At 37.8% G+C, this 20,182-nt stretch overlaps 1 protein-coding gene across 1 annotated transcript; it reads left to right on the top strand.

The window, feature by feature from the left end:
- The first annotated feature begins 462 nt into the window (after positions 1–462).
- Positions 463–19,292, top strand: LOC581981 (protein Wnt-7b). The gene is made up of 4 exons (XM_781958.5): positions 463–1,276; positions 7,072–7,301; positions 8,918–9,198; positions 14,124–19,292. Exons 1-4 carry the CDS (start codon positions 1,206–1,208, stop codon positions 14,601–14,603), a joined length of 1,062 nt encoding a protein of 353 aa, XP_787051.3. The 5' UTR covers positions 463–1,205; the 3' UTR covers positions 14,604–19,292.
- The last annotated feature ends 890 nt before the right edge of the window (positions 19,293–20,182 follow it).

Raw genomic sequence — 20,182 nt, 5'->3', positions numbered from 1 at the left:
CACAAAGGCATATTAATTAATCAGACAATGGAAGAACAGGTGGCAAAAGAAACCCAATACAACAATATTTAAGCGGCACCCCTCCTGCTATTATCCACCAGTTCTTCCTGTTTCTCTCTTCTCCTTTGTCTCTGGTCTTTTATGTAAATACGTCTGAGGCCTGTAAGTGTAAAGTCGGCCCTTTGGCAACTGTAATGCAGAAAAGATTTTCCGCCGAAGATTTGGGAAAAGAAAGAACGAGACAAAAAGAGCCACAGAGAGAGAGAGAGGGAGAGAGCGACGGGGAGAGAGAAGGAAAGAGAAAGAAAACGACAGAAAGGAAACGGTGGATGAAAGGTGAAGAATTGGAGAGCCAGATTAAAAGGGAGGTACTAAGAAAGAGAGAGGGAGAGACTGGGTGAAGAGAAGAAAGGGAGAAAGGGATGAAGAGATAGAAAGAGGGAGAGAGAGAGAGAGAGAGAGAGAGAGGTAGGGAAAGAGAAGGACAAGGGAAAATGAATCAAGACAGCACTAAGAAGAGTGTGAGCAAAAGGTGGAAAAGATGAGCTTTGTTTAGGTATCGGGGTCCAAGATTGTAGTACAAAGAATGTGCGATCTTCGGCGGGCGGTGATTGAGTAGACGATATGGAGCGAAGAGAAAAGAAGGAATTGAAACTGTGTACAGAGGGTAGAAAGGTATGGGTTTCTCGACTTAATTTTTTTCTTTAATATTCTGTAAGTCGGTACGGCACGATCACGTGTGTATTTACTCAACGACAGATTTCTCAGTGTGCCGATCCTTCGGGCTAGGTAGCTCAGCTTGCTTCGTTCGCCGGCTAGCGTGACGGATTCCGATTTACTAAGCAGACGACCCGAGACATTGATACTTCTACATCTCCCGCGCCTTTTCTTTTCATTGCCCTTCCTCCCCACACATCACGTCATTTTCTTCGACCGATATGAACATGTCCGTCCATCTTATGCAGGACTTAGGAGGTTAAGTCTCGCTCGGACTGGTTGTTGCCATGTGACGTCATCAATCTGATCTCTCAGGACAAACTTTGGACATTGTTTCTCTTTTCCTTCTTTTTCTCATCGCTGGAAGATTTTGTGGATAAGCGTGACAAGGGAGTCGCTAAGAAGTGTATGTGCTTGTGTGAAATGGATCGTTGAAGAATCTGTATCGAGGCTTGATTGCTATTTTATCCATCGGGCATCGCTGAGCCATGCGGCCCAACTTGGTGTGGTTATTCCATATCATTCTGCTGGTTGAGTTCTCACACCAACCCAAGCTCTTGTAAGTACAACATAGTTTGTATATCATACAACAGAATCCTCAAAATATCAACGCTGTCCTACATTAGTTTCATATTTTGGGGTTCCTCCAGAATTGGAAGAGATGTTTAAATAATGAATAGTTCCAGCATAAGGTGGGATGACAACAACGGTTTGGTTGCCCAAATTCATTGTCATTAATGAGTGGTACTGGCCCAAGGCATTTACAATATAAGTGTCCCCTTTTTTTCTCTCTATAGTTTATTCTCGTTGGAGGCTTGTAATCTATGTCTTTGTAGATTAAATGTATGTGCATCTCACATACGGGACCGGTCTTTTAATTAGCCCACGAATGTTATAAACAGGCCCTACCTTCAAAGTGACACTCGTTCTTGAAACAAATTATTAGATTGGCGATATTATTAATTTCAAAATAAGAGACCATAAGGAAGAAATGCTTTAGTTTTCTTTGTACTTTTTTCCTTTTCGCTCCAACGTAAACACATGACACTAATGTTTCTTTTATGATGTAGGATGTTGCTGTTTTTTAAGTGGAGTATTAAAGGCTTAGTATAATTAAGTTAACGTATTGGTAACTAAACAAATCTTCACAATTCCAAATTAGTGTTTGGTTAAGTGATTGGTTTAAAGACACCTCTGACTCATCCACCATGATCACCATCAACAACAATCAACCCCAGAACAAGGGGAATGGTTTCATTTCATAACAGTTCATAAAAAATTGTGCCGCAACAAAGAAAGACATCTTCTGAAAAGTCGAAATATTATTCTGATTGTCGCTGTTTCTATCAAGTCATAACTCGGCGTCAAGGTTGTGCCAATGTTTGTGTGGTTGATCCAATACCCCCGGGAGGAAATCCGTGGTTGAGTCCCTGCCCCTCCCGGGACACTCCCAAAACTCAACTGGGTTCCCCCACATTCTCATCAAGAGGACCTGCGATGCACCGTCCCTGTAGCTTGGAGCTGACTCTGCGTGGCGCATCTGGTTAGCCCCGATATGTAGCCCGCATGTCCTCACCAGAAGAAGGCGTTCCCGCGGGTAGTTGGCGGAACTGTGATATTTCCCCCTTAATAAACCAGGAGGGCATGTTCTCACCCCCACCTCGACTGCCAAGTTAATAGTGCGTTAACCCCCGACCATGCAACACACACTTAACTTGTTTAATAGATTGAGATAACTCGATGACTAAATGTTTAACATTCAAATGTGCAGTAGGTCAGTCTTCATTATTTCACCAGGGGCATACTTCAAGATTTTATCGATGCAACGTATCTTTAACGATTATTGCGCAGATCCTATATACTTTAAATAAACGAAATATTAACAGTTAACGCATTCACATATTTCTTCAAGACAACGTGATGCACGAATATCGTTCTGTCCCTTACATTACTGAAGTATGAAAAAAAAATCTGTGTCTATCTCTTGATTTTGATAAATGGCGTGTGTATTTTCATATGTCCACTGCTTTGTCAGCTAAATACAACATATCAGCGCACTAACGAGCCAGTATAGAAGGTACTGAGCACTGAAGATGAATTACCACGAATGCTAGCCTCCTCACTCAAACTGTTTTGTACCTCCCTTGTTTTAATATTTTCGGTGTAAAGGGAAACGAACGATTTATTTTTCACTTTAATAACAATACTGTTTGAGACTCATGGATATGTCTAATTCTTACTTTGTGACAAAAAGAAACCAGTGAGTTGTTTAAGGTGCAGGCAATTTAATAACCATGATATGCATTAAGAAATAGTTAGGCCTCCCACGGTGTTTGGTTAGTTGTGCATTATAAATGAAGAAGAAAGACAGCAAATGTCTTTTTTAGACGTATTGCATTGGATCTTCGACGTTCAATAGATATAATTTTATAACAAAATAATGTACATGTACCAAAACTTCGTAAGAACAATCGTGGCAGTCCATTAATGCATTTATGTGAATATGTTCATTTAGATTGAGCTATGAGTGCTTGCATATTTGTATATTTGTGTATGTGCGTGTGGGGGTGGTGTGTATGTATGTATGTAATTTTTCATCTATGTATACATATTTATATACTGTAGATCTCACTGTAGAAATACCTAGAATTTCCATCATAATAATATTTATGAACAAAATAATGCTAATCCTGGAATCATGTTTGCTCAAAATTGTTCTTAGGCTGACGACCTTTGATTATAATTACCTATCGTGGTTCTTATTCATCAAAGCCTACTTCGACGTTCTCTTATCAAAATATTGTCCCCTTTATGTTACTTTTATGACTCAATTTTGAACTCGCTGTCCCATTCCTTCCGCAAGTACAGCACAGACCCGAATGGGGGTTGATGACAAAGCTCTATAAACCCGTCTGATCTGAACCTGTCTAACCCAGTCAGGTAGTGTACCCTTGAATGGAAACTAATCATGTTGATGAACATGGATGTTTATGCGGTTTGAATCAATGTTGACTCACTGGTATGTGTATCCATTATACAGACATACACACGCACACTCACACGCACACGCACACACACACGCATACCAGTGCGGGAGAATTTCAAATCATTCCCACGAGAACCAAACATTAACCCTTAAACCAGCGAATATGTAATACTTGTTACTGTAATTACAGTTTTGAGAATGATAGGGGTTAAGAAGACAGGGGTGCATCCCGTAATCGTTTTCATCCAACAAGTGTCAGGCTTGATCGTATTTTGAGGTCTTTATAAGAAGTAGAACGAAAACTAGGCCAAGCCACATCTTTCTATGATATTACTATTAGTATTAGGGGAGAGAACGCATCAAAGTTTGCAAAGTGATCATCGTCATTCGGCACTCATGTTCGTATTGCCTTGTCCTGGGTGATGGTCTTACTTATCTTATTCTTCTGCCACGGATTTGTTTAGTACTATGAAACATTATATAGTGCATGCTCTTTTCTCTTATCAACCATCGAAACACCCTTAATAATTAAAGAGATCCATATGCTGAATCAGATATGAAGTATTTCCATTAATTTCTTCAATCATCTTAAAAACGACCGCATGGAATTAAAATCTTCTGCACTTTTAGTTATCAATCCAAACATGAGAGTTAATCGCTGATTTACAAATACTGTCTGACGGCCATGACTATGAAAAATCGTGCACATCTTGCCGCAATAAGAAACAGACGTCACCAAAAACATTTGGACCCCATTTATTCTTAATTGATAAGTTCTCATTCCGCCCATTTGAGAAAACAGAATGCAAGTTATCTCCTACGTCATGTACTATCTGATATCCCAGAATTTCTGCGTGTGAAGCCAATCGTAATTGCAAATGACTGGTGTTGTCGAAATTAAGATGACTTCTCTCTTTTCGTGCTTCTTTGCCTGATCGTAATCCAGCACGTTCGGCATGATGTCAATTTGACTTTCATAGGACTAGTTTGAGAGGGGCAACCATTGAGCGTTTCCATACGCTCCAAGAGGAGCAGCATGGCGGTCGGTATTTCAACGAACCGGTTTGAAGACCTCGTTCATTTACACGATGAAAGATGTGACAAAAGCGATACCCTCTCTGGTTATTTCTCTCACTCATATTCCATATTTTTTCCACTCTCCAAAGTTTCATTCTGGTTCTTTGCTTATTTTGCTTCGTATCTTTCACTGCCTTCCTCTTCTCCCACCCACACTCTTCCACCAGACCTTTTCATCACTCTCTACTTGAAAAGGTTATCCTCACTTTCTGTTTAAGAAACCTCTAGAAATAATCCGTATGAAAATTTTACTCGAAAAACGAACGCTTTAGTATCTCAACTAAGGGCTTCAAAGGAATGCTTTATACATGTACATGTATATTTTTGTATGGTCGTCTTGTGAACGATCTAATGGTTGAAAAGATGTAATTTCTAGAAAAGGGTGTTCTATTTTGATGCGTTTTAATATTGATCGGGAATTCAATTGCAATTTTGTAGTGTTTTATTTTAAACCGATAAGTAGCAAATGCTCTTGGTAATATGCTTGTTTATTTTATCAGATAAAATAAACTGTTTATTGGTGAATACGATTTGTTGTGTCCGATAACAGCAATGTGTATGAAGTACAGCCGAAATCTTTTCTATTTCATTACAGTAACATGCCTGATCCTACTTCCAGCTTTAATCATAAGGAAAATGTTTTATTATTTTCTGCGTCGTTTATTAAGTAAAGTTAATGGAAAATAGAATGTAGTTTTCTTGCGTGTACTCCCTTAGAGACATAGCCACGTATTAATTCATGATTGGATTCGACATCACATGGTGAGCATTGAATTCATAGAAGTCGGACTTTAACGTGATGTGAAACACATTTTTTTCAGATGAAATGAACAAAAAGGAAGAAATATGTCGTTCACCAGATTGAAGGGTAACATGATAGTCACGTGTGAGTTCTTATGAACGTGATCCCAACCCATGTCGAATGCCTATTTTGATATCGTAGCGAGCCCTGATGTGATAAGAACTATGTCCGTTCCTCTTCATCTGGCAATGGTGTTGATACCAGTGATGTCGATGGGGTGGGGTTACGAAGTCGGTTGCCATGGTGATAAGGATAGAAAGTATGAAAGGATGGAGATGATGGCAATACTGGCGACGATGGCTGTGGTTGTAACGAGAGCAGCGATGACAATATCACTAGAGTGTGTTTGTGTGTGTCTGGACAACACTTTGACTATTCTTATTAATTTTAATTCAGTTTGATTCGTACTATATCAAAGCAGATATCAGTTTGTGAAATTCCGAGTGGAGACACGCTGTTGTGCCCATTTATCTGTGCATCATTTAACCATGCGTGGTCTGCAAGATGTTTCGACTTGTTTCCATATGATATTTACTCTAAACGTTACGGTTACAGTAATTAAGGGTTTATTAACCGTTTATCCAAACAGTTCAAATCATAAAATACAAGTTCAGAGCCCTCTTAACGACAAGAAAATATGCATGACCTGGATACTGATGCGTAAGGTGACAAATCGATATGAGAATAAAACATGTCAAGGTGATGTGATTAATCATATCTAGATACCTTGTTTAATTTAAGCAAAGGCATACATTTTAATGACTTTATGATTGCACGTTAGTCTGGTAATAAAAATTGTGGTCTAAAGTTCTGAGTTACGTTCGAAGTTCACTAGTGCTACAAGTGCCCTTGTTTTTATGTGTTGTACAATATGTATACAATTCCTAGCAACTTCAATACTCCTATAATTCACACGTTCAATGTTGGTTCTTCTGTGTTATAGCTTGTACTTATTTGTTGTTACAAATTTTAAATACCATGATAATAATAGGTAAAGGAAACAAAGGCGTGTCAAGGTGATGTTTTCTTTTTCTTTTGAATGATTTACGATTTACCTTCACGTTTTTCCCTAGGCAAATCCCTTGTTTACTACACCGTTCATCTACAAGCTTGACAAGTGCCAAGGCAATTTTATGGATAACAAATTATATATATTATACTGTGTTATAAAGACTGCCTTGAATACAATTCATGGTTTGTGCGAAAAACTGCAATGCTTATTTTTAATAAAAAATGTTTACCTTAATGAACTGACATTTTCCTAGAATGCTCATGATATTGTTTATGAAGGGGGAAGGAGGTTTCATACTTCCATGCCAGCTTCGAAAACGTTTATTCACAAAAATGTTATTTATACATTTATTGAATGTAATCGATGAATCGAAACTTACTCTCTTTTCTCTCTCGCTCTAAATTATCCATGTAGACGTCACAGTTGACACTTTTAATCCATTCTAATGATCCCTATTGTTTTTTCTGGATACCACAGGGCCCTTTCGTCGGTGGTGGCACTCGGAGCCAACGTAATCTGCAACCGCATACCCGGTTTGGCTCCCCGGCAGCGGGCCATCTGCCAGAGGAGGCCAGATGCCATAGTGGCCATTGGAGAAGGTGCACAGAAGGCCGTACAGGAGTGTCGCTTCCAGTTCCGCAATGGAAGGTGGAACTGCACCCTGCCCAAGTATGACGAGACCATCTTTACACAGGATGTGCCTGCTGGTAAGGTTATACGACAACGAGGAGCAAGGGATAATTGTTACATTAGGAAGGGGTATCCACATAAAAACACGATTACAAAGACTTTCGAGAAATTAACTTAAGTTGTCCATCAAATTTAAAAATTGTGTTGACATTACATGTTATATAATTTGAACATGGAATCCATGTTATACTAGAGGGTACTGAATCGCCCTTTAGGTGATTTGTTGAAAGTCTTTAAGATCGTGTTTTGAGGTGTCTTAGAAACCACTCTATTAGATATAGTAATTCATATTATACTATTTATAGATCCTCTACCATTTCGGTAACCAAAGCTTGGTGATCTTCTGTAATGTGTAGTCATAATTATGGGGCATGTCCCAATTATGAGCGAAGGTTGACGAGACCTGAGATCTGCAAGACCGACGTCCACTTTTCGTTTGTCAATAATGTACCTATATCTCGTTGACCTTAAAGGGTCTCGTGAACTCTCCAAGAGTATCAGGTCCGCGAGACCAGATTGTTCGATCCCCTGGGCGTTCAGTCGCATGTCCTCAGTTAGATGGCCTGCAGTCGTACTCATTGGTAACACAAGGCACATCGAAAACAAAACAAAACAAGAAGCGAAGAAAAACTATAGCATTTCTATATCTGCCTACTTAAATTTTAACGATTTATATTATTTACCTACTTCACCCTATTGTCTGTCGTTATTGTTCCTTTCTCATCCTTTAATTATTTCTCTTTTCTTTTCCCCTTCATTCTCTTGCCCAACCATGATCCCCCAGTTTAGTTATGGTATCTCCAACAGAATATTACCTGCTCGCAATAGCGTTCTATTAAACACACGTTCTCAAAATCTTGCATCGTCAATGATATTTCATTTGCGATGAAGGTGATAACCTCTTTTATTCATATGTCACCGTCTTTATTATCATTCCTCCTGACATTAATGGTTTCCTTCTAGACTTTACTCATCTGTACTTTCTGGAAAATCATCAGTTCATTTCATGGAAAAGTGGTCATGCTCGGTTTACGGCGACACGTCTGTGTCTCGGTCGGAACAATTAATTTGCTGAATGACTTTTGTCTTATTTTGTGCCCTCTTATTTAGTGATTATTTTGTCCCTATTTTGAACCGTCTGCATTTTTAGATTTTGTTATGTAAAGGAGCAATGAACCGAAATATATGCCGCTGTGCGCAGTGTTTTCTTTTGTCTGTCCCATTTTTATTTTCACGATCAAATGCAATTGACATTTAACAGAAGATGGTTACAAAGAATTAAGTTTGGGTATGCAAGTGAGAAAAATACTGTTGTTTTAGGTTTTTTTGTAATACCCTACTCAGTATCATAATTCCCTCCTCCCCTCTCTCTCTCTCTCTCTCTCTCTCCCCTCTCTCTCTCTCTCTCTACCCCCCCCCCTCTCTCTCTATATCTCTCTCTCTCTCTGTATCTCTGCATTTTATTGTATTTGTATAAGTCTTCTTTTAATATCATCATTTTCTCTTTCCTCATTTAAATCCTGATGGCAAAATTAGAGAATTTCCGATCCAGCTTTTCTCTTTGTCCCCATCCATCCTTAACAAATATATTGATCTACGTTTTACCGTTTCTCGCTGTCATTTTCGTTAACAGATTCCCGGGCAGGTAATCGCGAGGCGGCCTTCCGTAAAGCCATCACTTCAGCCGGGATCACCCACGCCATCACCGAGGCATGCATGCAGGGAAACCTCACCAACTGCAGCTGTGATCGTAGCAAGGAGACCGGGGTCACCGACGAGGGCTGGCGATGGGGAGGCTGCAGTGCCGACGTCGAGTATGGGCTCAGGTTTTCACGGCTTTTCGTGGACTCTGGAGAAGTAGCGAATAATGCCAAGACGCTCATGAATCTACACAACAACGAGGTTGGCAGAAAGGTAATTATTTGTATACCCTGCTTTTGTTTTGCCTTTTCATTAATTTGTCCTGCTCTCCTTCCTCTTTTTGTACCCCATTTCTTCTTCTTTTTCTTGCTTATCATCTCCATCATCTTCTTCTTATCATTCTTCTTTTTCTTCTTGTTCTTTTTCTTCCTCTACTACTTCTACTTCTATTTTTTTGTGGGGAGAACAGGGTGGCTTGCTCGTGCAGAATAGTGTCAACAAAAGTGAGTACCGACAAGATATAATTACCAGCAAACTTAATGATTACGCGAACGCCTTCTTCTCCTTCTTCTTCTTCTTCTTCTTCTTCTTCTTCTACGTCCTCTTCTTTTTAATTACAATATTCCAGTTTCAAAATCAACCTAACAGCTCATTTCACACGTTCTAATTTTTATGCCTCCGTTACGAAGTAGCCGGAGGCATTATGTTTTCGGGTTGTCCGTCCGTCCGTCCGTCTGTACGTACGTACGTCTGTACGTACGTACGTACGTCCCGTTCTCGTGATCGCATTATCTGAAGAACCAATTGATGGATTCCTGCCAAACTTTGGTCATGTATGTATCTTGCAGAGCCGATGAACTGATTAGATTTTGGGGTTACGAGGTCAAAGGTCAAAGGTCACAGGGCTCATTATGTATGCAAAAACAGCTCGTGATCGCGTTATCTGAAGAACCGATTGATGGATTCCTGCCAAACTTTGGTCATGTATGTATCTTGCAGAGTCAAAGAACTGATTAGATTTTGGGGTGATGAGGTTAAAGGTCAAAGGTCACAGGGCTCATTATGTATGCAAAAACAGCTCATGATCGCGTTATCTCAAGAACCGAGTGATGGATTGCTGCCAAACTTAGGTCATGTATGTTACTTGCAGAACCGATGAAGTGATTAGATTTTGGGGTCATGAGGTCAAAGGTCAAAGGCCACAGCACACATTGTGTATGCAAAAACAGCTCGTGATTGCGTTATCTCAAGAACCGATTGATCGATTGCTGCTAAACTTAGGTCATGTATGTTACTTGCAGAGCAGATGAACTGATTAGATTTTGGGGTCACGAGGTCAAAGATCAAAGATCAAAGGCCACAACGCACATTATGTCTGCAAAACAGCTCGTGATCGCGTTCTCAAGAACAGATGGATGGATTCCTGCCAAAATTAGGTCATGTATGTTACTTGCAGAGCCAATGAACTGAGTAGATTCTTGGTTCATAAGGTCAAAGGTCAAAGGTCATGGGCTCATTATGTATGCAGAAATAGCTTGTGAACACATTCTCATTAGAACTGACAGATGGATTACTATTTAACTCAGGACATCTTGCAGAGCCAATGAACTGAGTAGATTTTAGGGTCATGAGGTCAAAGATCAAAGGGTCATATATGTATATGAGAAATTGCTTGTAATCACGATATTCTGAGAACCTGTTAATGGATTACAATTGAACTTGAATTCGAAAAATGTGTTCTGTTTTTTGTTTGTAAAATTGCTCTATGACGGAGGCATCATTTTCGACTGCGCGCAGTCGAATTCCATCTAGTTTTCTTCACAACACGATGACAGCATGTTCTTGTCACGGTAGTTGCACGTCTACAGTAATCCAGCAGTGAAAGAAATAGATCATTTCTAGGTCAATTAAGATAATTAAGATAACGTAGTAATTACACCCGATAATAGATCAAAATAGGAAAGCTGATATGAGCTAACCCTACACTTCCAATAAAGTTACGTAACATAATGTTATCATAATCTTTTCAAGGCAATATTGCTCAAAAAGTTATATTACAAAACTATCTCCAGATGAATTAACGTGTTCTCGGTATAGATTGACTGATTCTGTGACTTTTTCTCCGGTTATCATGGATGAAAGAAGATCGGGGTTTGAGGTTGTCAGAGATAATTCATCTTTGTTATTTCGATTTGTTTGCACTGACTGTCAAGAGAATAAATATTTTGTTACATAAATGTCGATGATGACATAGAAATCAGCTATCTTTTCGTATTGAAAATGTTTAAGTGTCATTACATTCAAGGCTACTCACCAAGTCACCATTATGCCGAATCAATCGAACATATCACTAACAGTCTTTCTTGCTAAATTCAACTTTTTCTACAGTAGATATAAGTCGAACAGAAAGGGATACAAGGTGGGGCCAAGGGAACTGTAGCGGTAGCCCCATCCCATCCGATGATTTTAAAATTACCAATATTGGGGGAACCGTCATCTCATATTCGGGCAATCGACACCTTACATGTATATTCAGGCCACAATGTGGTTATTTTGTAATTTATACTTATATATAGAACATTTTGGTGATGAAATTGATGATATTGACGATAATAGAGTGTCATTTTTGTTCTCGCTCGTTTTGCTCGCTCGTTTTGCCCTCTCGAGAAAAAAAAATGCAAGAATTGGAAAGTTGAAATTCTGGCAAGAGATATCATTCCCCGGCACAAAATTGTACCCTTATATACTTAGGGCCGCCACCCTGACTTAATCAGATCATGTGACACAATAGCTAGTCAAAATGTGGAAAGAATCATCCTAAAATCAGGGGAGCAGGAGCAGCATAATTGGAGACAAACATTTGCCTTTGTAAGATTGTTCTTGTTTCCCACAATTACATCAAACACAATGTGATGTGGAAATATGATATACCGAGTTTTCCGAAATGTATCAAATAGTTTTGAGATAGGGGAGGATTAACAAAACAAACATTTAATTATTTCCTTAGTGGCGAATTAGAGATCTAGATTTTACTGTGAGTCAACAGCTATAGAGCCGGCATATCTAGGTTATGATGTCATACATTATGGATGTTGACCTGAAAATTCTATAAACTAGCAATTGTTAGCTGAATGATACTTATATATTATACAGATGCTGGGGCGATATGAAATTTTAGAAATCGATTATAAAGAGTATAAACAATATAGACACGCGAAAGAAGGCATCCATTTTGAACTAGGCTGACCTGACATTACGTTTCGGCAACATTTTCTTTAATATATCGTAAGGGATTGGCTGGGATTGGATTTGGGGTTAAGTTATAGGGATAGGGTTATTAAAGTAAAATATTAAGTCAGGGTTGAAATTATGAATTTGACTAGACAGTGTTAGAAATCGGCAATTGTCGTCGGAGCATAATCGTACAATAATGAAGTTAGACCCCATTTCATACTTTACGTCAAATATGTATGAAAACAGGAATATTTCTGAATGAGGGGTTAGGCCTATGGATAATTTTCAATTAACTTTTTAATACCTTTCTAATCGAGCTAGAAGAGGAGATTCAATTTTTGTCAATGTTATAAATGTTCTCAACTCTATCAGTTTCGAACATAATTATTCCAACCTATACCCTTAAAATTTTCACATGGTTCAAAATGCAATTCAAAATTCGAAATCTGATTTGTTAATTCTTTTCACAAGAAAACGATAAAGATGGAATGTAATTATTCCAAACTCAGTATATTGAGTGCAGGAAGGATCCAGGATTTTGTAAAGGGGCACCATTCCGAAAAATTACACAATATTAATGGCTAATTTCGTCGTTGTTGCCCATTGGTTCGAAAAGGGGACACAGACCCCCGCCCTAAACCCGCCACTGATTTGGCGATACACTTATGCTGTCTGCAAAGGACAAATATAATTGTTCGTCAGACAAGAATTACGCATAAGAGAGGTGACTGTTATGTGAGTCCTCGGCTCCAGTATCAAATGTTCTGGCTTACCTCGAAACCAAATTCCTATCCGGAACAAAGTAATGAAAGGTAAATGAAAGAAATGCGCTTAAAGGTCCCTTGTATTTGGCAAATTATCTTTCGCATTGTTTGCCAATTACTACTGGCGAGCGCGTTCAAAAGGACAGCGTAACAACAATCTTTTCTTTGAAAGCACAACACCATGATTACCTACCCGACCTAGTAGGGCTTCTCCGACCACCAACCGTAATAGTTTCCTACCGAAAAGAAAGAAGACAGAAAATGTAAAACTATACTGTTAATCTCAACGATGGGAAGCAGAGGGAAGAGATAGGAGAAAGTGAAAAGATGGGGACATAGTGGAGTAAAGGGACACAAATGAAGAAAAAAATGAAGAGAGAGAAAGAGATGGAGAGATAGACAGACATAGAAAGATTCTGAGTCAGTCTTTGTGTTTTGGGACCAAAGGCTTGGCTCATCTTGTCGAGACGCTATCCAATTAAAGGAAGCCTAAAACATGACATGAGGACGTGAGAGATAAAACCTAAAGCAAAGAAACTCATGTAATTGCTAGTTTCATTGAAAGAAAAATCTGTTTGTGTCACAATTTATTCCTTTTTTCAGCGTCGGGCCCTTTGTAAATTAAAATAGGAAATATGCAGACGAAACACTGTATGGAGGAGGAAAGATGTAACGTCTGCGTTGTTCCTCTGTGAAAGCTGAGCTTCTGAAAAATTAGCATGACGTTATGATGATATTAGGCGACAAAGATGCAGAATTTCCCTTGTCAATAGTTAAAAGCTTAGCGTTAATAGTTACCTATTTTGAAAATGCATGAGGATTCGTAAGAACCTTGCTGACAAGGTCGTTACGAAATAGTCTCAATTCTATGCTCATAATTGGTGTCCTTGTGGGGACCTTGTGTATATACTTTCAAACAACTATTTTTAATGTAATTCATATACAATGAGTGCGGCATTCCATTTCCTACTGCATAACCGAAGACACATTTGCCCAAAGGGTTTCTCGATAAAATGTACGGGCAAAATAAGGCAGAAAAGATAGATGTTGTAAATGTAACGACAATTTTAATATGTTCCGAAAAAAGTTAATTTACCAATCGCTTGGTAGTGTGGAAGGAAGTAGTATACAAAACTTGGTAAAAATATTCATCAAATATCAGTTAACCGATTTCTCCTCATCTTTTTCCTCTACATGCAGGTTGTCGAGGATCATGTGGGAATGGAATGCAAATGCCACGGTGTTTCAGGCTCGTGTACAACCAAAACGTGCTGGACAATGCTGCCAAATTTTCGATCGGTAGGTGACGTCCTCAAAGAAAAATACGAAAGAACTCTCCAAGTGGAGCCCGTCAAGGCCAAACGAACTAGGAGACCAACTTTTCTCAAAGTCAAAGACTCCGAGAACTACCGGAAGCCGCGCTTATCGCATTTAGTTTTTTTGCACCGGTCGCCGAACTATTGCGAGTTCGACGAGAACAATGGTTCGATGGGGACTGTGGGACGGAGATGCAACCGGACATCGACATCGACGGACAGCTGTGATCTCATGTGCTGTGGCAGGGGCTACAACACACATCAGTACACGAAAATATGGCAGTGCAACTGTAAATTTTATTGGTGCTGCTACGTCAGATGCAATCAGTGTAGTGAACAGACTGAAGAATATACGTGCAAATGACACGGAGCTAGTGTACGGACTATCAGCAGCAGAGTGTCCTAGATGGGTTTTTATTTAATGATGGACTGCAATGTGGTTAACAGTTATTTTACAGATTGTGATGTTTTAGCGTCATGAGAAAGTCATTTTGAACTTTGAAATGTCGACGATCAAATCGACGACTGGAATCAGAAGTTATAGAATTGAGAGATGACTTGTGTTTCAAAGTGGCTAACCTCCTAAAAGGAGAACAAAAGACAGGTGGTGTTTCCAGCATACAATGAAGCCAGGGTACTCCTGCCCCGCCGCCCGTTTGGAGACTGCATCTTACGGGCATGGCGAAATACATTACGCAGCCACCCCACTTATCATTTTATGGATACGCCATTTGTGTCTTTGTTAATTTCGATTGCTTTCTCACTAGGTTAATTAGGCCTGCAGAACATGAACTTTAAAGGAACTGTTTGTTTACTTCACGATTTCTGCTAGAAAGAATAAAGCAAGACTATCGCCATAACTTATATTGACAAAATTAGACACACTGGTCTTATTATGTGTTAATCATGCTTATTTTTTCTCTATCCTCTTAGCGCAACAAAATAGTGGCGAGACTTGATACTACTTGCTTAGCTGTTCTTTGCCAAAGCTCTAACACGCTTAGTACCAAAAGCTTGCAGAGATCAAACAATATTGCATAACACATCTTCGCTCGATATCTTGTGTAATCAAATGTGTGCATGTCGAGCGGGATGGTGCAAACTATATCAAGCAGACGTTAACTTGTAGCTTTGACCTCTAGCTAAACCTATCAGTTAAATCAAACCTCTCAGATGCTATCAGATGCCATTTCCGTTTACTTTTGTCAATATAAGAAATAATATTACGCTAATCCTCCTGGTTATCTTCGTGGACAGTCTTCGAGACAAGTTTAATTGAAAGAAGACAGTTTTGAGGGGGGTACTGAAAGGTTGTAACTGCTTATTAAATAGGCGCGATAAATCTTACCTTTAACATGAGAATGACAACAACTGTTTATTTATGATACTATATTGTCTTTATTCTATTATGATTACTAGTCTATATCTGTTTTGCCCGATTTATCAGAAAGAGATTCATTGCCTTCCAAGGATAAGCTCATGCAACCAGTGAAGCGGTTTCAAATTTTGGCAATAATTGTGGATAATGCCCATTACAATGACTAAATACCTCTACCATGATGTTACTTGCAATCTTAGTAGATGTATGTTTGAATTAAAAGAATGGAGGAATTTACAAATGTTGGGTTGCAAACGGAATCTTAAAACACAATAAAAACTCAAAGTAATAAGCTTTGTACGAATCGTTGCCAGTCATCTCTTTGCGTTTGCCAAAAAGGTATTTAGAATATTGTTTTATATTAAAGTATCCCACTTCCACCACTTCAAGAGGAGCGTCAACCATTTTTTACAGAATGGAGGGGGGGGGGGTATTAGTACTCGAGAATGCTTTTATTCTGGATAAATTACTCTTTTAAATACCTAACTAGGGTGACCTGTTACCTTCCCCGAACTACTTAATAATATTTCCCATTTAATTTTTTACTTTCTTTATAATCATTTGTCTATCAGATTTTCTAACTTTTAACCAAATCTTTAAATCAGAAATAACTAAATACGAAATATTGATTATTAATCAAGCCTCTATCGGGGCTGTAAATCTATAAAACTTTTCGCATATTTTTCAACAAGAAAAGTGTCATTTGTAGATATTATGAAGTTGATGTTTATGATATTCCAGTAATTGCTTTCAAACAATTTTACTATACGTAAATAGGACCACAGTGTTTGATATATTTTGTATGGGCCTACATGAATTTCATTCTGTTACGAAATGTAAAATATCGGTGTGAAATACTGTATTAAACATAAAGGAAAAATATTGGAGGGTTTCAAATGTCTGACAATGGTTATGGTCTTGCGAAGTTCAAATGCATAGAATAGGATATTGATACAGTTGAGGAGTTGATCGAAAATCGATACTCATTAAAACATAAAGCACTAATTATTGCGTTCAATGACACCCAACCTTCGTTATTTATGTGATCATTATATTACCACAAGTTTATGTACCCATCTCCTTTTCAGGGATTCGTCTCGTATTTATAACAAAGATAATATAACAAACGGTGTCTGGTAACTGGTAAATACCTCCAAAAACAAGAGCGAGGATTTAGGTATTTAGTCGACGGAAACATGGGAAATCATGTTTGTATGCTCGTCACTGGAATTATTTGCGAATTATAGGTGAACCCGTTAACATTCCAGAAAAGATTATTTCCCCCCATGCCAGACTTATTTTACCCCATTCGTCTGCATTATTTCTCGTCCCATATCCTTTTCTTTTAAATTCTCGTCCAAGTTATTTAGGACAAAACCTTGATTTTAAATGAATTTGCAGGCTACGGTGAGCATGTCTGAGAGATTCGGGCAGCTTCTTAGATTTTCCCCAATTCCATCTAAGCACAGCTCTTCAAAACATCATGACCGCTTTTAATATTGACAGTTATTTCTATCCGCAGTGTACACATCACACCGCATATTTGTGCAACGTATTTTCTCTCTTTCGCCACGTTCTTATAATAGTCTGCCAAGTCTTTTTTTTCTTCTTCACCCTCTGATCTTACCTCCACCTTCCGTCGCTTTTCCTTTATCAGTTCCCGCACATACATAATGAGTTTATAATGACATCCCACTTCACATGAGTTTACTTCTCATCGGGTAAATGGGTTGATTTATTCATTCTCCTCGAAGGCAATGCGCAAATAGCCCCGAGTCAAAAGCGTCATAATCCACTCCGCCATCAAATTCAATCCATTCCTCCCCATCATGTATCGCCTTTCTTTCTTTTATTCGGTTAAACTGTTAAAGCGATTTAACACTTTTGAAGAAAAGAAAAGAAAAGCTGACAGGTTATCATCAAGTTAAGCTTTCATCTTGACAAGTGGATCGTTCTCCTGTCAAATTAAACAATGCGTTTATACTAGAAACATATCGGCTTAAATGTTCAAGTGGAAGAGTGTCGCAAATCCTTCAATTTTATCATTATTTGGTAAATGCTTCCTTTTTGTACCTAACGATGTTTTGTTTTTGAATCGTATGTAACTGATTATGTAAGTTATCTTCGAAAGTGCGGTTGTATCCTATTAGTATCAGACTTCGCATAATCATTGCCTTCAATATATTCTATAACAAGTTCTTTAAGCTCTTATGTAACTTGTAACTATGTCTGCGGTTAATTTTAACTTAGTGAGTATATTAGCTACACAATGTCAAACAAATAATCATTGTCGATATTTAGATATGCTAACACTGAGTTTCATTCAATATATTTCTTTATTCAAATGGAGATTCAGTGAAATGTATACCTGTACCATTGATCAAAACGAATTAAGAAACTCAGTTTTTAACCGTTGAAAGAAGAAATTTTAATGCGGTAGGAAATGATAACGGCTACCATATACACAAATATGATATCACAGAATAATGATCATGGACAAACAAACTTTAAAATTGAATTATTTTATTTTGTATTGTATCACCTTTTATCAATTTTATGAATTATTTAAAAAAGTGACATGAAAATATAAAGGAACATCAAGGAAATACACGGGGAAATAGAAAAGCTATAACGGTTCCAAGAGAAAAGCTAATTTGATTTGCTCCGCAGAAGATTTGATTTACACTCAGCCAAAAAACAAGAGAGTAGACACTTTTTATTGTTTAACAAATTAACTTAAAGCGTCGATGAAATAAAATTTAAAAAAAATTATCAAATCAAAGAACATTTAAGGCTCTAACAAGATCAATTATGGCCCATATTTTGCAATTTACCCCAGAGACTTATTTATTTTGAAATGGTTGTACTCACTCATGCGTGGGTGGTATGATTCCAATTGCATATCATCTTAAAGAAGATTAATATATGATTATTTTGATATATGAAAGATAAGTTTGTATCGATTATTTATTCGAAAATGTTAATCATTATGAGTGTCCACTTTCTTTTTGTGCTGAATGTATGTTATATTTTGAACATCATGATTTACTCATGGTAGGAACGACACTTTCAAAAAAGAGACAAATGTGATCCAACTACTCTCGCCTTGAGACCTTTTATGCATTTCGTGTGTTACCATGATAGTGAGAAGATTAACGATTTACAATGACATTACGACTTTTAATGCTATAATAGCGATAAAGTTATAATATTTATCATAACAATATCAAGGGAAATTAAAGATTCGTTCGTAGTTTTCAAAATGTGCTATTCCGATAGGTGTATAAAGATATTATTCGATGTATTGCATCGTATATGCTGGTAGTGTTTACCACAGCGATAATGGAAATTCCTCAAACAAGCATAGCCTCTTTGGTAGCATTGCCTTTAATTTTCTTCCACGTTAATGGAATTCGTCTAAAATTATTTAGTTTTTATAATTGGATGTTGAATAAAAAGTCTAAAAATGTTCACACTTTTAAAAAGGTTGATATTGTCCTTTCTCGTTCATGTATAGGTATTAAGTAACTCTTGTTATGACTATTAATAAGTCAAGAACAATTAATGCCTTTTCCTTATGCCAATAAAGATATATGTACGGTGTTGTTTTCTATGATTATGTATGATAAAATCTTTTTATATTGTATAATAAAATTAATTGTCTATAATATCAAATTCATTTTCCCAACCTTGCATTTCTGTATGTAGTTATTGTGTGGTGTATGTAGAAAAGTCTTGGTAGTGTGATGAGATTCCTTCACATTCACATTTTATTAGGTTGATTGAAAATTCACTTTTTTGACAATGTAATGAATTACATGAAGTCACCAGGCTTTTTCAGAACACTGTTCATCGGTCTTACTCGAATGAATTGCGAAGAAACAAGGAAGCAAATTTATGGGTAGAGAAGTTTCTGTCATCATCTTGTCTGGTCCTTTTCCCCTATCCTATTCCTCTCTCTAACTTCCCTTTCCCCTTTTCGCCATTCGATGGGGGTGGAGGGGGGGGGGGGGGGGGGCACGTGCACCAAGCATACCCCTGTAGCTCCACCACTGATCATAATCGTGATCACAGGTTACCACTGAATGTGGAAAGCATCGTTTGGAAATTGTGTAATTAATTCCTTATATGTTTAACCAATTAAATCAAATCAAATCAAGAGTGTGTTTAGCATAATGTGACGACTTTATGAATTTATTTTTGGGTGATTTAAAGAAATGTTCGAAGTTGAACACCGCAATATAAACATGTGACTATGAGCGAGTTTAATGGAGACAAGCCAAATTACCTTTCTTACACCAAAGTCTGATTATCTATTGCACATTAAAAAGAATCTTGTATGGACAGTTGTGATGTAAGATAAAGAATCAAGGAAATTACCTAAATCAAACATGGAAATGATTATATAATACTTACACCTATCATGTCATAATTCCGATAAGCATGTCAAGTACTTTGAGATGTGTCCTGAATATGGGAGATTAACATAAGAAGGCATGGCATTAATAAGCCTTTGATGTTTTAACTTATTATATACTTTTAATTAAATATTCATTCACTTTCTC

The sequence above is a fragment of the Strongylocentrotus purpuratus genome, unplaced genomic scaffold (genome assembly GCF_000002235.5).
Source record: "Strongylocentrotus purpuratus isolate Spur 01 unplaced genomic scaffold, Spur_5.0 spur5_scaffold_6, whole genome shotgun sequence".
In the NCBI taxonomy this organism is placed as follows: domain Eukaryota; kingdom Metazoa; phylum Echinodermata; class Echinoidea; order Camarodonta; family Strongylocentrotidae; genus Strongylocentrotus; species Strongylocentrotus purpuratus.
The sequence above is the reverse complement of the archived record's forward strand: the minus strand, read 5'-3'. Positions and strand labels throughout refer to the sequence as shown.

Bases quoted from the DNA above. Each gene is read 5' to 3' on its own strand.
- LOC581981 (XM_781958.5), top strand. From the start codon at position 1,206: ATGCGGCCCAACTTGGTGTGGTTATTCCATATCATTCTGCTGGTTGAG. The intron at 1,277-7,071 runs GTAAGTACAACA...TGGATACCACAG, and splicing joins TCACACCAACCCAAGCTCTT to GGCCCTTTCGTCGGTGGTGG. The intron at 9,199-14,123 runs GTAATTATTTGT...CTCTACATGCAG, and splicing joins ACAACGAGGTTGGCAGAAAG to GTTGTCGAGGATCATGTGGG.